Raw genomic sequence first — 20,485 nt, forward strand, 5'->3', positions numbered from 1 at the left:
TGGAGAAGAATAACGGGAGGGGGATAACGGATTTACCTCTCAGACCGAAGATCTGTGCGAGTCAACGCCTTGCTCCTGTATACTCCAGGAATTTTTACACCACTGAAGACACTGGATATATTACACTCTATTGTTTTATAGGTACACCTCTTTTTGCATGCTGTTTTTTTTTTTTTAAATCGGCTATAAATAGACAAAACTCCTGCATTCACACTGCACGAACCCTTAATCCGACATACAAATGTCTTAACTCGTTAAGTCACTTTTTCATGCGGAATTGGGACTCTAAATTAAGAATATGTGGACTGTAGCCTATCCATGCTTCAGACAGTCACTTCATTTAGAACTGATCCACGACAGCGGTCTTTGATCATGATTCATGTCACCGGCTGGACGTCGTCGTCTTCCTGCGGATTATCTTCTGATGAATTATACAAACGGAAATCTGACTCCAAGATGTAACATTAGTAGTTCTTTTAATAATTTAGGCCAGAATTACCACCAGCCTCTCAACGATCTTGTCAAAACTGCCTCTAGATTCCCCCTTTCCATGCAGTTGTTTTGTATCTTGACAGTGTGTGGCCATCAGTGCACGCATCAGAAAAGTTGTGATGCCCAACTTCTGCAAGTGAAGTTGCATTTTCGCACCGGAAAGCATGCGCTCTGCGGCTGTGAAGCTTTTCTATTGGCTTGCCTTCCTCTGCTGTGACAGTATCGGATCAACGCATGGCAATTTTTGTCACTCTTGATAAATATAAAGGCGTTTTGGTTTTGTAGACCTTCTTCTTCTTCTTCTTCTTTTTTTTTTTCGGAGGGTTGGGGAGGGAGAAAGAAGCGTGTAGGTCCAAAACTTATGGTGATTCTTCCTGCTGTCTCCATGCGTCTTTCTTCTTCTCCTCCACCTCCTTCTCCAGAGCTTTGGGCGCTTTTGTGGATTGTGTTACAATTCAGTGCAATGGGCTGCATCCAGAGCCTCAAGTGTAAGCCCAAGAGTTTCCGAGACAGCGTTATCGTCCTGGAGCTGAGCACGTCCATCGACTCCAACCCCACCAGCATCGACGAGGCGTCCAGCGTGGTCCTGCGCTACCGGACGCCGCACTTCCGAGCTCATGCGCGTCTCCTGGTGCCGCCTGTAGCGGCCAAAGAGACGTGGACCATCGGGTGGATCCAGGCGTGTAACCACATGATGTTCTACAATACATACGGGAACAAAGGGATGTGAGTATACACGCCTGGCTCTTTTGGCACGTTTGACGAGTGAGTGCTGGTGCTAAAATGAAGTAAAAATAATATAAAGTAGAAAAAAATAAAATAAAGCAAAGTAAAGTAAAATTAAATAAAATTGAACTCAACGGAAGAGTTTTAATAAAATCATTCATCTATGTAAATTAACTTAAAAAATGACATATTTATACAATAGTATTAATAATAATAATAAAAATATTATTCAATTTATTATTTAAATGGAAAAATATAATAAGAAATTGAACTTATAGTTTTGACTTATTTTCTGTGCTTGGATTGACAGAAAGACTACTTGTTTTGCTTTAATATTATTATCCAGGTTTGATTAGAACAGAAAATCACCCAATTGGAACTGTGTCTCATTCTAGTATAAATAAATACATTTTCTGGAAATTTTAAACATGATGATTAAATTATGTATAAATATTTGAAATTACAGTGGTCTTTTCAGAAAAAAAAACAACAAAACTTGAAAAGTATTCTGAATTTAAAAGATAATTGTTCAGTCTTAAAACACAGAGAGCAGGGAATGACTTTAAGAGTGAGAGCCCAGCTGCCAAGAGGGAGACTTTTTTTTTCTGTTGTCTATTTTTTGTTCCATTTCATTGGCTGAAGGTTTGAATTCCTGTTTTCGTGCAACAAGTAATGCTAAAATTACGTGGCAGAGGAAATGTTACTCAGAAGTGAAACTCTTGCCGCATCTGGGTTACACAAGAACACCTGTGGGGTTTTTTGCATTGTCTGAAAAAACAAAAATGACTAACACGTTCAAAGCTAAGCGTGCAAAAGCTCTCGCCTATGGCCACAGAGATGAGAGTATTTAAATGAGAAATAACTGCTGTGACCTTTCATATTCGTTAGTGACAGCTACTGTTGTCCTTCCTTCTGTTTCCTCTGTGTCAGCAGACATGCAGTGCTCGTCTTATTTACTGTGGGTAACCACACACTGATCAGAATATACTTTATCTGTAGAGAAGAGGATGTCTGCGTGCTGCAGCACTAAGATTAGAGCCAGACACCCCCACCCATGTGTATGGCCCAACATGTTTCTTTCCCCCTTGAGCCCCCTGTTCCAGTGGCAGTAAAGGTGAATTCTCTCGAGTGTGTGATGGAGAGATGGATAAAGGGAAGCATTAGCCTTTAAAAGTTCGGCTTCGTTTGTTCACCCAGTCTGCAGGTGCATCTGTCAGAATGTCATCAAAAACTTTATTTCCTTTAATTTATTTCAAAAAGTGGAACTTGTGTGTTATATGGAGTCATTACACATAAAAAAAATATAATTTCAAGTGTTTATTTCTGTTAAATATGATGGTTATGGCTCGCAGTTGATGAAAACCTACATTTGTATTCATCAAATAAAGAAATAAATAAAAAAAGATTACATAAGATTATTAAAATAAAGGTTTTCTAAACAGGAGGTCACTGAAGCAGGCGTCGGCGCTTTTGGCAGTGTAGGCACGTCCCAAAAATAAAATCAGCTTCTCTGTAAAGTTTGTATGTAGAAGGAAGTGGGGATTTCTGTTAATATGTCCAGGTAGACAGCTGCTCTGACTTTGGACTTCATACAACATTATGGATCAACACCAGCAGATGGCATGGCTCTCCAGTCACACTGGAGTCTCTGCTTCTCTAGTGTTCCTCTGGAAACTTGATTTCCAAATAAGATGCAAAATTGACTTTCTCCAGAAACAGGATGCTGGACCTTTGAGCATGCATTGGTTGTTTATCCTTTGTGTCTCTCCCTGTGATGAACACCCTGCACGAATTATTAAGTACAGGACTATTTTTGTGGGGATTTTTAAAATGTATTTATTGCCTCATTTGTGCCACTAAGCCGCTTCTGTTCAAGATTTATTGCATGCAAGGGAGAAACAGCTTTTTAGGGATACAGTAGGTGTTGTTGGTTGAAGGAATCAGATACTTTGTGACCACTGTAATATTGTTATTTATGTTGGATGATGTTGGACATGAAGGTAGGCTGTGGAAAAGCAAATTCAGGCAACGGTGAGCAATAAATGCTTTTTAAATTGACAAGATAAACACCACTGGAGATATTGGACTTTCTCAGTTTTCATCCACAACTGTGATGTGTGCATCAACCCAGCTCATTGTGCTCCTCAGGGTCTTCAAGCATATATAGGCCCAGCCTTCACAGTATTAGTAAAAAAAAAAGGTTTTGACATGCCTACATCTAGATTTGTGAAGGTGAAGACATTTAAAAAAAATATATATACTAAATAAGTTATTTTAGTAAATGCAAATGCCACAGCCCAAAAGTATCCCACATGCCCATTTTCTGCAGTTTAAAAGTTACCGTCAAGATGCAGTAGAAGATGAATTCTCGTTGCTTGAATCTCACACCGCATAGTTGCTTTTGGTGGTGATAACGGCCCAGCATGCTGTAATTGCACAGAACAGCTGAGGATGGTAATATTGATAATTTCTCGGCTGGCTTTGGACGGTGGACTCAGGATTCTGTGCACATTCATCACTCCCATGTGCACCGTTGGGATATTGGGAGGTACGATTTGGTTGGTTTCGACAGGCGTATACTTGCATGCAGGTAGAAATGAAAAGAAAAAGAAACTGCTGCTTAAAGCTCAGACTTTACACAAAAAAGCTTCTCGGTTTTCGTAATGCAAACACTCTCGTCTGCTCTGTGTCTTGGACACATTTACTCTGTAGGCATCTCAAAGTAACAGGAAACGGCAAAGAGGTTTCTAGTAGTGGTCGCAGATATGCGTTTTGTCTCCCATGAAGGAAACCTGTCAAGTCCTTAAAATCATGCACAACGTTCCAAATTCAGTCATTCAATCTGGGTACTTTCGAAGTAATCACAATACATGCACCGCTTACAAATCTCCAAACTACAAGCTTGAGTTTCTGTCCGGAAAGGCAAACAACAGGAAGTGTACACTAGCGGTGGTTTCCACACTCGCGTTGTCAGCTCCGGAGTGGGTAGAGGTATCCACGGTTTACCTGTGTTCACTGCTTGGTGCTTCCTGTCTCCATTAAGTATTTTTATGCTGGGTGCAGTAATGCTCCATCTGAATAGAAGACGCGAAGACAGCGCTCTCCTTATCCGTAGGCACCAGCTGTTTTGAATGTTTTACTTTTTGTTCCGACTTATGCATGTGGAAATTTTTATATATATTTCTTGATGAATTAAAGTCAAGAGACTTTAAGTAAACAGCAGAGTTTCTTGGCTTTCCCATTTTGAAGAGTAGCTAAGAGAAAATGGGCTTTGCGCCACAAGCTTTTGTAATAACTTGGATTAATAGTTTGTGTAATAGAAATTGTAGGGATGCCACTGATTTTGGCACCCACGCTTTTGTTTAAGTTAGCTTTATCTCCATTATTCAGTGCGAGTTCATGCCACAGCAATAAAAGGTGCATTTATTTCATAAAGCTTCTTCCACATAAATGCATGCATGTAAATTTCGGGTGGAGAAGCAGTAAGTTGTGTGGCCGTTCATCGCACTGCTTCACCTCTATTCTGCTGATCCTCCAAATCAGGGAACGAAAGGTAATCTATTTTCACATTGCAGACAGAAAATCAATGTTGGTCAAAACAGAGGGACTTAAGATGTTCTTTGTCATCTGCTGTATGTGTCAAAATATTTCATTAATGAATTGTAGTTTTAAGTCAGTAGGAAGAAAACCAGAACTATTAAGCTGTCAGGCTTTGAATCGGCTTAGTGTTTCTTTCTTGTGTGGTTAGGCAACAAGGTTGAAATGAGTTGCTATCAATGCCGAAAACAAAGAAAACACATAAAATGTGACTTAGTTTTCAGTTTGTGTCATTTAATCACAGATTTGGTCATTTGTTTAAGTCATGGCCATACGATTTATTTATTTTTTTTATTGTTGCTATTAACATTTTTGAACTTGTCAGTAATTGAGAATAAAGAATGCAAGCAAGAAAGTAAAGCACACATCTTCCTACATTCACATAAAAGCTTCCCAAACAACTTTTTGGTACGTTAAAGTGCATCTCCACCATGTTTTTATACCGTTCTCTCCCCAACAATTCAAGTTCAATAAAACCAAAATAAAGTTTCCATTGTTGTCATTTCAATTGACAGCATAATAATCACAATGTTTAAATTATGTGCTCATTTTGAAAAAGCCAAGTCTACAAAGAATTACCTTTATGCAGTTGATACATTTCTCCCCGTGATTTAGCCACAGTAGCCAAGCTTTGCCGATCCCTTTTAATTTTTTCAAACTTTTTTTTAAAGACGAGATATATTCTGTACCAAGGTGACCCAGCCAAAAGTTTTCGGATCAATACCTGCTGCAGGAGACGGCTCTTCAGCTCAATCCTCAAACAGCAGACCAGTCAGTGGACTGGATTGTGTGTCTACACACACTGCCTGCTTAGCAGGGTTAGGGTTACAGTTGTGCAGTATTTTCTTTGAGTAATAAATTACCTGAACTGTTGTTTTGCACATTTTGAAAATTCTGCCACTCCGCACCAAAACTTTATCTGCACAATTGTATGAATTCGTTCTTCCTGACTTCCTGCCACTTGGCAAAGATAATGTCAAATGAAGGGGCCGATCTTAAGAGGTTTTGGTATGGGCAGAGATTTATCGATAAGAGATTGTAGGCTGATTTTTCTTAAAACTTTTGTCATGTCTGCTAAGATTGTGTCTAACCTAGTTTCTTGCTAAAAAAAGATTAGCAAGAAATCTTGAAAGTAGTAGCCGTTAAACAGTGTTTAACCGATTGAAAACTGTCAAAATGATTTGAGTTAACACGGGATAACTAATGACTAAGAGATTGGTGGTTTTTTTCAAAAGGTTTCTTGGTTTTGGTGTTTTTGTCACTTTCCGCTGTTTCAGATAAATGCTGATTTAATGAGCTAAATTAAAGAGTTAACAGTTTGGATTAGATAGAAAATAGTCACTGTAATGGAGTTTCTACAAATGGCAGCATCATTGCAACAGAGACCTGGAGGACACCCGCGTGCGTTTGCATATCGCCGTTGCAGACCAGGCCTAAATACTGCAAAGCAGTGCAAAGTTTTCTGCTGTGTCTAATCTGATTTACAGTGAGGGAGGGAGATGCGACTCTGTCTTTTACCCTGAATGAAGCAACTTAAAAAATATAAATAAATAAAAATAGACTTTTCTGCACCATGTGAGTTCAACTGAACCAATACAAAAACAAAATGTAGCAATTACTAGTACTTTTAGCTTGCCATTGTTTAACCGAGGCTTTATAAACTTGTCAGACTTCAAGGGATGATCAGATTTTTGAGTAAAACAATAAATAATGAAGCATAAAATATAAGCTTGTTCCTCCTCTTTTAAAAATGGTGAAGCGGTTACTCCTCTTGCTCATTTTTCAGGCCCCTGTGCTATGGTTACTAACTGTATTCATTTGTCTCAGTTTTTATTCTGCAGAGATTTGTAAAAGGCTGCCAATAGTTATAAATCCAGTATCTATGAAAGACAGGTGTTACAAAATTAAAAGGTTGAAACTTTGCCATTATACATTCTCCCACCATGGACTGAATTTGGCTGGATTAGTTCTCCTTCATCAATTTGACAAAATATCTATTGATGTTTTTGGGCTTCTTTTCATACCAGACTTTTTCCATGCATGATATTAATCACAACTACAAAAGTACAAAATAGTGAAGGTCAAATCGAGATGACCAGTACCTGTTGAAGCAGCCTAAATGAACAACTGACATCTCTTTGAAGGAAATAGATTTCATTTAAATTGTTTTTTTACATGTATGTTTTTTCTTTGACTTCATTTTTCACATCACCATAGTCTTGGTCCTTCAAACTGAAAATGACCCGATTGTTGTCAGATTTCTAAATATGAGTTGTGTCACCTTCCATTTAAAATAAGACCTGCATAATTTCAAACATTGCAATGGGGGAGCAGATAAATTCAACATGGTGTGTTTTCAGAGTACGACTTCCATACCTTTACTCTTGATTAATTACAAGACCAAAAAAAAAAAAGAAGCAAAGTTTCTTTTTAAATCCTCATTTGTGTCCCTATTTCTAACATCCAGGTCAAGTTGGGAGCTTCCGGACCTGCGTGACGGCAAGATCCAAGCAATCAGCGACTCGGACGGCGTCAACTACCCGTGGTATGGCAACACCACAGAGACCTGCACTGTGGTAGGGCCCACCAAGAAGGACAGCAAGTTCGCGGTCAGCATGAACGACAATTTTTACCCCAGCGTTACCTGGGGAGTACCGGTCAGCGACAGCAACGTGCCTCTGCTCAGCAGCATCCAACGCGACCAGAGCTTTACCACGTGGCTGGTTGCCATTAACCAAGCCACCTCAGAGACAGTCGTTCTCCGGACAATCCGCTGGAGAATGAGGCTTCATATTCAGGTGGACCCAGAGAAGCCTCTGGGTCAAAGGGCTGTTTTAAAGGAGCCTGTGGCCCAGGAACAGCCTCAGATACTGGGCAAGAATGAACCCATCCCCCCCAACGCCATGGTGAAACCCAACGCCAATGACGCCCAGGTGCTTATGTGGCGGCCAAAGAAAGGTGATCCCATGGTGGTCATCCCACCTAAATACTGATCTGCTCCTCTGACCAGACTGGCCTTTGATACCCGCTCTACTTCATCCCTTAACTCTATGTTTTGTTTACGTTTTGTTCTCCGTTTTTCACCAACCTCTCAGTGCTTTAATCCATTTTTAATGTTTTTTTTTTTTTTTGCCCCAACCCAATTCTTTGCCTCTATAATCCCCCACGTTAGTGAAATAAACACTGACAAACACGAGAAAGAGGCTAATAAAACCACAACAGACGAAAGGACCAGATGTTCCTTTAGAGGAAGGAATTTACTGCAATTACCTGCAACCATTCTACCTTCAAACATAGGTCGGGTCTCACTGTGCTGAAATGCAAAAAATGAACAGAAGCAGTGTTTAATTTATAGTTTAACGCTCTGGCCGACTGGGCCGGCTGATTAGACCGTGGGCGAGGTTAAGCGAGACATGATCGTGTGTGCAAGGCATGCCGCACAAGCCGTGTACGAATACAAGTGGTATTTTTTATTTTTTTTAACTATTATTATTATTTATAGGCTGGAAGAGGGTGCATTCACTTGTGTTTTATGCTGTTTGGTTATTTTCATGACGAAATGCATCGAGTGACTTAGATTTTAGTCATTTTTAAGGAATTCTAGATCTTCGATCCATGCTGCCTTAAGTTTACATCGCTTTCCACTGCAAACGTTTTCGCCTTAAACTGAAGTGCAATGCAGTCATTTAGTCGCCGGTCCCGATTCTTCCAGAGACGCTCGGTGCTGGCACGTGTGGGTTTAGGACCGGAACCAGAGCACAAAAGGAAAATTCTTTTTAGATTGAATCTTTGACGTGTAGAGGAATCCAATGTCTAGCACCCGGCGTTATGAGTGGGAAAACTGTTATACAATCAAACTAACTCAGTGTGTTTGGGCTTCAAGTGCATTATGCAACAAACGAGATGCTCTGTGAAGCCATCAGTTGTACTTAGCACAGTAAACTAAGAACATGTGGAGAAAATTCTAGCGAATAGCACAGTTGACCTCATTGTTGTCACTTTATTCTGCCGATAGGCTGTTGTAGAATTGACTGCATCAATCCATCTCAGGGCCTCCGTTTGACTTCCTCCTTGTCTGTTTTCATCTTCCTGCCACTGTAGCTTGCACAGGACATAGAGCAATTTCCCTTTTTTTACGTGTAACTAAAAACAAGAATCTGTCTTTGAAGAAACTCGTCATGTACAACAGTATCCTCCACCCACCCTTTCTCACTTTTTTTCTTCTTTCTCTCCGCTGTCGGGGATGACTAGTAGAACAGGAAGCGGGAGAATTAATGCCGACTGCTCGGCTGGCATATAGATGACCCACTTCTCCTCTCTGCCTGTCGTAGCTCTCGCTGCATGCCGGGCCTGTCTCCCTTCATTTTACCGCCAGCGAGAGTTAACGCAGGCACACATGCATGAACAAAGAGCGCCGGTCAGCTAAACATCAGCGCTCAACAACCCAATGCTCATTTATCTAGAAGACTTTGAGAGGAAACCAAAATTAGAGCTGAATTTGACTTCAGAAATTTTCTCTCTCTAAAGGCAGGTTTTTCTTTTTCCTTTTTCAATTTTTATTCCACCAGACAAATTGAATACACATAAGGCTCTCCTGTTTATATATTTAACTTTGTATTTAAATGCAAACCTTTCTGAAAATTGAACGAGAAGTGCTGCGTTTGTCTCATATCAGTATTCTAGATCTGGAGCGGCGTCCAGGAATTGCCCAAAAACAATAATAAAAGTGCGACTGCCACTGCCTTTGAAGCTTACCAGTTAAGCCATTTTATCTCATTTGCATAACATGCAAAAATAGAAGCACAGCTTCTTTTACCTTAAGGCTGGACTAAAGCTAGTATATCCTGACGACAGCTGGGACAGGCTTCACCCCGCCCACGCACCCTGTGACCCAAAACAGGATAAAGCGGATAAAAAATAATGCAAATTCATTTATTTATTATTTTTTAGACGAATGAACATTTCTGAAAACCAATTGAAATTGTTCTCCTGACTACAGATGTGGGTTAACACTGTTGGAGAAGAATCTCCGAAGGCTCTGCAGCAAATGCACTAGAAGTCAAACAACATGACAAAAGTGACAGATCAAATCCATCTGTGGATTTAAAGTCATGGAAAGACAAAGTTCAGAATTTTTGAAGTGAGATTCTGTAATGTCTTCCCTGCAGTAGATAACAGTCTTGCTGCTTCGGTTCAGTATACATCCAGATTAGTTTTTTTTTTTTTTTTTCTCTAAGGCTAACGCTAACAGCTAAGAGGGGAAAAGGGCCGAGACAACAGCAGACGTCTACCATCTTAAAACGACTTCCTCTCAAAAGCGCCACAGAGGTTTATTCGAATGGAGTTTTTATAAACCATTAAGCTAGCATGTTAACATCAAGCCTTTATTTAAAAAAAAAAAAAAAAAAAAGCTGATGACTATATGCTCAGAAAATGTAGGTAGGAGGTGTTGCACAAGCAGTGTTCTTCCTGTGTGAAACGTACTCTGATTGGAGAATGCAGAAGCATTTGAAGTCAAAGTTTCTCACAGGTAAATATTACAGCAACTTAAATGAACACTTTTTTATTTTTTCACGCTGCCTTACTTCTTTTTTTTTTGGTGATTACTCTGACTGAAAGGGCTTTACTTGTTTCATTCTTAGTATGTGTTTCACAAAGGAAACTAATTGGTGGCGCACTGCCTCCCATCTCCATTTCCTGTGTAAATAATCAGGATTATTTTGTTTTAAATAACCACATTGGGTAAATGTGACAGTGATGTAAAGGTTCATAAAATGCTGTTGACGTACAGTTAATCACTATGACTATCTAATGATTACAGTTGTTTTAAAACTGTAAAAGTCAGCTTTAGTTTTGGCCCTTCTTGAACCGGCCATTTGATTTATCCTTCGGTCCAGACTAATGCGGATTTCTACTAAACGAAGACACCAAGACAGTTATCTGCTGTGGACGAGACACTTGTCTGCTGATAACTTCTTTAACCAGACTTGACTTCTAAGGCTCATGAACTATCTCTTAAATACTTTCTTAATTTCAAACTGACACCCATGCTTGGCCTGAGACGGCCACAGTCCCAGGCTGAGACACGGGTGAAAGAAAAGGGAGGCTCAGGCTACTGCGGGACGGCTGTCACATTTAGATATGCAGTGACACACTTTCTGAAGCACCTCTTTAGGCCCAACAGAGCTGAGCCGGACTAGCTCGAGTCACGGCTCGGGCTTACGGAGTCCAAATGACAACAGTAAAGGGCTGTCGCAGTCAGAGGAGTGAATGTAAAGGTGAAGACAAACTCATCCCTCTCATAAAAACGACGCAGACATATTTTTGAAAGCAACTTGGATGCAATCCAAACATTATGAAAAGATTTTTTTTTTTTTTTTTTTTTCTAATTTTATCCCGTCACCCCGCTGCACGAGGACTCTTTATTTCACAGACTTTGTTGTGAGATTCCAGCCGGACATCCTGTAGCGTAAATACTCCACTTGTCTGCCGCCATTTTCTCCACATACAAACACACACACACACACACACACACACACACACACCCACACACACACACACACACGCACGCACACACACACAAAGTACATCTGAGGTTATGTCCTTGTCATAAAGCAGGGGTTGAGCTAGCCCACACCAGCATACAGCCTCCCCCTGAGGGGAAGGGAACAGGCCGGTATCTGATTGTCACTGCGGTGTCACATTGGCAGTGTGTACTCATTTAGAGCGGGGGTGACGGGGGGGACGGGGGGGACGGCGGCACGTGGATCATGCGACTACAGGCACGAGCGAACAGAGCCATAAGCACAACACACACCTGCTCACTACTAATATTTAGGGAGTGATGTGCAGATGTGCAGCTTGTATCTTTAGTTTGTTTTAATATTTGAATTTTAATAATAAGAATAATAACAATAATAAAAGGAATTTAAGAGGTCACCGAGTGTGTGTTTGTCCATAATCATCAGTGTTTATATGTTGGATTGAAGCTAACGGGCACTAAGTGTCTTCTCTTCATCTCAACCTGTCATGTATGATAATAACGTGTAAGCTGTGTTCACACCAATGAAAAATGTCAGCAATGCTACATGTGCTTCCTTAAAAAACAAAACAAAAAAAAAGCCAAAGAAAAACAAACAAAGCTTCCAGATTTAGAAGAAGGGTTGTTTTGTTGACGGTCTTTAATTTTGTTGTTCAAAATGGCGAGATGTGCCAATGTTGGACAAGAGCCAAAACTACGCTGTGTGACGCCGGCGCCCTCGCGAACTCATAAAAACCTCCTGGCCCCTGAAGTGACCGCTTGGTTTGAATAAATGTTTTTATATTCCCAGAGAAACATTGTGGATCGAATCATGTCTGTGAGGTTGTGTGCCAAGTAAATGGACGTCTCCTCTCCTAAACCCACACCTACACAGTTCTTCTGAGGGCGGCTACTTTTCCTTTTTGAAGAAAGTATCTGCTCTCCCCTGAGCCACTCAGGAATCCCTCGCCTCATTTCCTGGCTTTTGTTTTTGGTTTTATTTTGAGAAAAATCCACTTTCCATAGGCCTGTCTCTCATTATTTCAGTAAATTCAGTTCATCATTTTAAAGGTAACCCTCTCCAATGTAGCACACAAGATAACTAAAGGAAATGAGTTTGTTTGATTTCTTGGAAGCACAGTGCACCACTGGAGTATTTTGGGCCGAATGTGTTCTGTTTTTGTGTACCAATACTTGAAAATGGGTTGGTTCTGGCAATTGTTTAAAACTGTGAAAATGCACAACACCAGGGATAAAAAGCCCTCTCATATATATATATATATATAAATATATATATATATATATATATATATGAAAGATTTTTTCATGAAAGAATAAAATATACAAAACAGAGAATATTGTGCTCTTTATTTTAATCTGAGATGTGAATATTTCACCATGTCTCTATTTTTTGGTATCACTTAAATTATTACATTATGATTATGATATATATAACAATAAGGGAAGGAAGCGCAGCAAAGTCCAGGAGAGCTATTCATACAGGTGTGCAGGTGATAGTGCAAGAATGAAGATGTTTGATATTTGCATCTTCCATAAAGGCTTTTTATGGAATATGCTATGCTAATGGGAAAAGAAAGCCATCTTTAGCTTGTACACATCTGAAAGAAAAAGATAATGGAAGCATGGTTTTACTTTGTGCAAAGTTGCATCTGATTGTAACGATAACTGACATATAAAATCAAAGTAAAAGTGCCTTGCGGGAAAGTACAATACCACGTTCAAGTCAAAGTGTAGTTCTCACCTGACAGAAGTACTGTAGTGTGTCTTGATGTGAATTATGCAGGAACAAATGCCGGCAAATCTCACCGAATTGAATCAAGCTGTAAAGAACAGTGGGCCTAAGTTACTCAACAACTGTGCAGGCGATAGATAATATTGCACAGGAAATAACTACTTCAAGTTTTTGCTGCTGATTGAGTATTATCCAAGCTGCAAAATCATGGTGTATAATTAGTGTTTCCATAGAATATTAGTTTTTGTGTGTTGACATCTTCAATGTACGTCTGCCATTTAGAAATGTGTCATAAGATAACTTTACTTGTTTTGTAAAACATTAGGAGAGACTGTAGTTAGTGAAAAGGGAAAGTTTGCAAATGTGCAAGACTATTTTCAGCCGTGGAATAATTGTCATTTGACACGGAAGCAAGAACTTACAAAATGCCGATTGACTTGGAGTAGACCACTGCGCTTTGGGTCACGGCAGTGAGGAAATTGCAGAATAGGGCGACTACTGTGTGTTCCTCAAAGAAGACTTTTTACTGAGACAACGATCAGGATTTCTGAAATGGAGAAATGAAACACAAAGCTCTGGCAGAGTTAAATCAACACTGTGCTGAATCTGTTTGGTCTTTTCCAGAATTGGTTATTTTGTTTTAATATTTCGAACAGTTAAACCTACTCAAATTTTTGTTGGTGTAACTCTGTAAGAATTAAATTAATACCAGTGTTGGCGTAAATCTGCCAAATTGCTGCTTCTGCTGAAACTGAATTTCTGCGTAGATGTTCTCTGCATGCTCTGTTAATCTTCCCTTCAGATTGGATTATTAAAGAAGTCATCAGAAAATATTAAACGCCCTGCTTTCTGCTGTAACCAATTAAAAATAAGTTCTTAGCTGAAGTAAATGAAAAACATAGGGGAAAAAAGAAAAAAAGATGCTAAATAAGTAGACTTTATCTTTCATGTGTGCTAAATAACGTTTTAGTTGAAGTAAAAAGTGTGAGATAATTTCTTTGCCAAGGAATTATCTCAGAATATAAAAGGAGCATCCGTATAAAAACAAAAACATCTTTTTGTCCATGAATTATTGGAATAGCATTGTTGCTGATCAGCTTTTTGCATGTTTTCACAAGAATTTCTATAGTTTTTTTTTTTGGTGATGACTTCAAAGTCTTTTGATGAATGAAAAAGCCAGAGGTGAGTGTCGACACTCCTTTGCATGGAAAGTTTATTTGACCTCAGTCAGCTCCAAGCATGCGGTCTCTGCTATCCTGGTCACATTCCTCAACTGCACATTCACAACTATATTTACATCGCGGCTGCAGCTCCCCGCGAACCTCCACCTGTCCCCATTTGTTCTTCCAAATAATAAGCAAAGTATCTATTTAACTAAATTGTACTGTCCTACAGAAGGTGTGAAAACTTAAAGTTGTTTAGTAACTTGCAAGCTGAGCCCAGCGCTGACAAAGGCATAAACATATGAACAGTTTTAGAAATTTCATTCAAAGTAAAGAAAGAAATAAGTCAGATTTTGATTTTCTGTATGTATGTATGAATAAATAAATAAATAAATAAATAAAATTGAATGCTTTCTACAACATAAAGGGAGTTGGAACCTCTACCTCTTAGATCATGCTGCTCAGCCAAAGTCAATCATGAGGAATGAAGGATGTTAGTCGGACAGGTAATCAACTGGAGAATGACCCCAATGTAAGAGTAAAACCATAGCAGCTGAATCTTATTCAGCCTGATTTAAAGGACAAGACAGTCTGCTGGGAGTTAGACAGAGGGCACCTGGACGTGCTTTAGTTTTAGGAGTGAAGTCTTTGGATGATTGTCATTTGATGAAACAAAAGGTTGAGCTATTTGATGATGAGGAAATTGGAGACTGGATTTCCTCATCATAACATTCCTATAAGTAAGAAGATATATATATATATATATATATATATATATATATATATATATATATATATATATATATATATATATATATATATATATATATATATATATATATATATATATAATGTTTTTTGTCGGGGGGATGGAGAGCCATAAACTTAACCACATATCATGAAGCCATTGTCTGAAAATTATTATTTTCAATTAAATAATACAAAAGATGAAGCACATTACTGTACAAATACAGTGCATAGTGCAATAACATTTATATGAAGCTATTTCAAAAATGTTCTGTATTTTGCTTGACTCTTTTTTTTTTTTTTTTGAGACAGGCCTACACAAAGTATGGCATAATTGTGAAATGCATAGAAAGTGTTCCATGCTTTTCAATTACTATGATCCCTCTAAATAAAATCAGCTTGCCAGTTCCTTCAGAAGTCATGTAAAGATGACAATCCCAAATTTACAGCCAGGTCTTAAAGTAGTTTATGCTAAAGTATAGTCATATGTGAGAATGGCCCAGTCAAAGTCAGGATTTAAATCCTAATGAGAATCTGTGGCAAAACTTGAAAACGTCTGCTTACAGACACACTCTACTGCCAATCTCTAGTAAAAGAGAGACAATTGACAATTACTGATCTTATTCCTTCCACTTCATAATTACTGGTGGAGATCAAATCTAGACTAGAACCAGGTTAACACCCACGGCGGATGTGAGCCCCACGGTCTAAAGGTTTATGATACATTTAGTTTATTATTTACCACAGAATAATGACCAAAGCAAAAATAAATCTATAAAGTTTTTTTTTATATATTAAACTGACAGGTGGTTGCCATGAGTCTCCTAACTGAAATAGGAGTCTCCAAAGCTGCATTTCCAGACAGCTTTGCAATATACCGGCGTTTTATTAGTGACATCAAACCCCCCGGGGCAGACCTCTGCGAGTCAAATTCGAAACTTTTTAAAACCCTCAAAGGCCGCGACGCTGTTCCGCGCTCGCAGGTGCCACCCAGACAACGTTATGCAACATTTATTGAAATTAAACGCCGCAACAAGGCAGATAAATCACTCCTAAGCTCCGAGCCTGCCATTCCCGCCGCAGACCCCGCGGTTATGTAAGAGGATGACGTTTTGAGCGGCACGTACATCTGGACCGCCAGGCCCGAAGCACGAGGTAGGACAATGGTTGATTAGCGTACACAGCATAATGTGATATTCCATTTAAATTAATGATAGCTATTAAGCGCTGAACATCCCACAAGCCGAGGAAGGACGACTCAGAGGCAACCTTTGGCTGCCATCAGTGTAATTACAGCAGGTGATGGAGTTGGGAGCCCACACCTCCCACGCGCTGCCAAGGCTTTTTGTAATAAACTCAGACATCACAAGCAGCTCCTGAGGGGAAAGCATCAACCTACTTGGTGCAATTACAAACTCAGCCTTGTGCGAGAGTTAAACTCTCGTCTGACTCGAGTTCGTAATTAACTTGTGTGAGTTTGAAAACTTTAACTCCCAGCATTGACGCAGAGCCAAAGGGTCCTTTAAACTTAACTTGCAAGTTGCACAACGTTATGGATAACAATGACAGATGCAGAAAATGAACTGAAAGCAGGAGAATGTGTGGAAATATGGTGAAACTGGTTCCATTTTATGTCAGCTGATCATACATCCTGCATGTGATTTCACACAGTTAAATATTACTGATGTTGCTCAATTGATGGACTGCAGTGGAATCCGGACTCGATGGGAAATGTAATTTTTTCTTCTTTTTTTTCCACGTAAAAGCAAAGAGCAAAACAGAGAACCTATAGCTGGATATTGATTTATCTGATTTAAGTTCACAAACGTTGCAGCCAGAACACATCTGGTGACAATCTGCAGTGTTTAATTTGCATTGATTTGGAAGATGCTTGTTTGGTAAAGGAGGAGGGGGGGGAAAGAATCCTTGATTCAGCAGATCGCACCTACTCTACATATTGACAGGGCGAAAAGCTGAAACCAAAATGTTCTCAAGAGGCTGCTTGCTTAAATAATGAACTCGACAGCCCCATGCGTTGCAAAATGTTAAAACTACTGTCATCAAACGGGGACGACGCGGTGTCTAAATTTAAATCCAGGGGGAAGTAAAGGCAGATATCTTCCATTCTGATTAGCACTTCTTTGACCTTTCTCCAAGAATCACCGCAGCTCTGACGATACCGAAATCCTTTCGCCCTGACATCTGTGGTAATGCCCGACATCCATGACCGTGCCTAATAGATAAGACTTTAAGCCCATTCTCGGTAATCCATTCTCACACAGGGAAGCCAAATGCTTAAATTGCTGTAGCATGCACCTGTTTCTTTTTTTTTTTTACTTTTTTTTTCTTGTTGGGTTACAAGTAAACAAAGGTTAAGAGTACTTTGTACTCTTTGAATAGTCAGAGTTTGACTGAAATTAAAGCTTCTAGTGTAAAGCTCCTTTGAAGTATCAAGATAAGTAACCTGCCTAATCCCCGAGCAAATTAAAGGCAGAGAGAAAGCGAGCGAAGAAAAGCAGCTGAGGCAGGTAGTGTAATTAAAAGCCGAGAGGTTAAGGATGTTATCGTTCGTGCTCCTCAAAGCTCAAAGTTCCCCTTTCAGCCATTTCAGAATGAGCCGGTGACAGCGCTGCTGCAGTCCGTGTTTTAATAGGAAGAAGAAAATGCAGAAAAGTCCCACAATTCACTGAGCGCGAGACTTAAAACCTTAGGCTCCGTATAAGAGTAGTACTAATCTGTAAAACAGGAAGAGATTGTAAGAAAATCATATCATTTTCTCACTTGTTTTAAAACTTTAGCAAGTAGCTAATTTGGAAAAAAAAAAAAAGAAAAGAAAAAAAGACTGCTAAATAATGATTAAACTTTCCGAGACCCTGTTAAAATTTCTTGCATAAATGTCAAGCGAAGAATGAAAATGTGAATTATTTGCTATCGAAGAGATTAGCAGATGGTCTTAATTTGTGTATTGCGCAAAGTGTTGTCAATATGAAGAAATTGATAACAGAAATCCTTTGAACAAGGCCTGTTCTTAACATTTTGTTGCCAGAATAACTACTCCACTTTGTCAAATTATTTGCACTTTGTTTTCATTGCTATTGTCCAACTGTCTTGTCCTCTGTGAGATGTTCTGATGCCTTACTTGGCCACGTCACCTGTGTGAAAGAGATCTTGATATTGGTGAAGTTTTTTTTTTTTTTTTTGATTTTTATTTTTTTTATCTGGTTAGAAAAATATCTACCAGAAAATATATATGTATATCCTCACTTTTGAACAAAAAAACTTTCCAAACCTGGAAAGTACTGAAATCAAATTTCACATACAAGCCCTTTGTGTGGACTAGAGAAAATCTGCATTATATTGTGTTACCAGTGGCATGATTTTCATTCAACTCTCAAATTCAGTTCAGCTGAATCGCTGGAAACTCTCCCCAGCATTGCACAGATGGATTTGGATGCATAACGCTGAAGTAAAAATGATCACAGAGGAACCAAAGCAAATTGTTGCAAATGGCTCAAAATGAGGATAAATAGAATGACATGACACTTCTTTAGATTATTTCATGTAAAAAGAGGAGCTCTCCACTAACTTCTCAGCACCTCCTACTGCAAACGTTGCCTCAGCAAAGCACTGCTGGGCTTATTTGTTAGAGGTTTATTAGATCATCAGAGCACAAAAAAATGACCCACCAGGGTAAACGGAAGCCTCTGCTCCGCTGAAACCCATGTTCAGCAATGCTGTAAATAAAAAGAAGGAAAGACCCAGCTCACATTGCTGCGAGACGACCAGAATGGTTGGTACATGTACACTAAAGGAGACGCCTGACTGACCACAACTGCTAACATTCACCAGAGAAAATGTTCACGGAAATGCCTCATGGCACCAAAGATGCTTAGCGGCGTGAAGTGCAGCCACACATGAGGAGATGATGAATATGTCAGCAAAGCGAGACAGCGAAGAACTGCTAGTCATTTCACAGTGGGGGTGGGACAGAACCGGGGTGCAGCTTGGGGAGGGGCGGACGGGCAGGAGGGTGGGCGTTTGGTTTGGACAAATCTATTTTTATCTGGATTCCGTGAAGACAGCTGCCAACCTCCTGAGCACTTTGTAATCGCGGGGAACAAAGAGACAGAGACGGGGTACAATTACGTCTGTATACTTCTGTCAGATGTGAGGTAGAGCGCAACACAGCAAAAGGGACTCTGTTTTAAACGCCGTCACGGGGGGGACCCGTTGTGGCGTGGGCGCCGGGAATCTCATAAGCTCATCCGCTTTAGCTGAAAGCATTACAGAGTTTGGGGCTGTGTAACTGCCTGTGTGGCGCTGTAATCTGTCAACGTGTCCGGCTGTAATTCCTTAACCAGAACGTGGAATAAAGAAGTAACCCGACGCTGGAGAAACCTGCTCCGTTCCAGTTAACAACACTAACACCGGCCTCGAGGTCCCATTTATATATACACTGAAACTCCAATGTGGACTTTGCAATTTTAGCGGGTCTCTGTTAGAGGTCACATACTGCGACCCTGACATTTCTCAGGCTTCTTTCAGAGCTGCGTAGGAACTCCTGCCACATGTTCTGGCCAAAGACAGAAGATAAGGGCTGATGAAGTGACACTGACACGATCCACAAGTCATACAACTCTGCTGCCAGAGGCTACATCCCACAATGTCACAGGCCACAGACCATACGCCCCTCAGAGTGGCGCCACGGCAGAGCGAAGCTCTGTATGCAAGTGGATGTGCTCCTCGGTGAAGATGGAGGAATGAGCTGCATATAAACAAGGATTTAGCATTAATTACCAAAGCGTCTGAAGGAGGCCCAGAGCTTGCTGCTGTGTGGCAATACATTAAAGCATAGTGCGTTATTGGGTTATCTTAGTCCTCCTCTCATAATATTTGGATGCACCTGAAATTATCAAGCCCTGCTCGTGTTAGAATGTTGTAATGCTACAACACAAATCTAGAAATGGACAAATGTGCAGCGCTTTGAAAAACCTTAAATTAGTTTCTTGAATGAGAAATCCTAGATGGAGCATTTAACACTGCTAGATCTGCAGATAAACTTTTATTGCAGAAAAAGACATTTGTCAAAGGCCATCGGTTTGTACATGAATCTACAGGATTTTGTAATACAACATTTTAAAATGTCAGTTTTGTTTGTGGTAGAAGGTAAATGAAGGGTCCCTGCATATTTTTTATTTTTCAAATTAAAGCTTTCAGTCTACAAAAGTTCAAAACTATAACCACAAAAGCACATCTATGAAAATCCTATTAATTTACCAGAATCAAGCTTTAAATATCAGCGAAAATTGCATCCATCCTCTTTACACCCTTGTCCCTTGGTGGGGTCGGGGGATGCTGGTGCCAATCTCCAGCTAATGTTCTGGGCGAGAGGCGGGGGTCACCCTGGACAGGTTGCCAGTCTGTCGCAGGGCAACACAGAGACAAACAACCATGCACACACACTCACACCTAGGGGCAATTTGGAGA

At 39.9% G+C, this 20,485-nt stretch overlaps 1 protein-coding gene across 2 annotated transcripts; it reads left to right on the forward strand.

Moving 5' to 3' along the window:
• On the forward strand, window positions 1–11,888 carry fam78ab (family with sequence similarity 78 member Ab). 2 transcript variants are annotated; one of them, XM_014999807.2, is made up of 3 exons: window positions 27–141; window positions 915–1,218; window positions 7,283–11,888. In XM_014999807.2, exons 2-3 carry the CDS (start codon window positions 956–958, stop codon window positions 7,806–7,808), a joined length of 789 nt encoding a protein of 262 aa, XP_014855293.1. In that variant the 5' UTR covers window positions 27–141; window positions 915–955; the 3' UTR covers window positions 7,809–11,888. The 2 variants fall into 2 exon arrangements, with proteins under 2 accessions (XP_014855291.1, XP_014855293.1); XM_014999805.2 differs by having other exon boundaries at window positions 1–1,218.
• Window positions 11,889–20,485: the final 8,597 nt, after the last annotated feature.

The sequence above is a fragment of the Poecilia mexicana genome, unplaced genomic scaffold, assembly GCF_051168715.1.
Source record: "Poecilia mexicana isolate PSO_F unplaced genomic scaffold, ASM5116871v1 scaffold_12, whole genome shotgun sequence".
Taxonomy (NCBI): domain Eukaryota; kingdom Metazoa; phylum Chordata; class Actinopteri; order Cyprinodontiformes; family Poeciliidae; genus Poecilia; species Poecilia mexicana.

Excerpts from the sequence above, each read along its gene's own strand:
- fam78ab (XM_014999805.2), top strand. The coding sequence starts at position 854 with ATGGTGATTCTTCCTGCTGTCTCCATGCGTCTTTCTTCTTCTCCTCCA. Across the intron at positions 1,219-7,282 it reads ACATACGGGAACAAAGGGAT|GTCAAGTTGGGAGCTTCCGG; the intron begins GTGAGTATACAC and ends TCTAACATCCAG.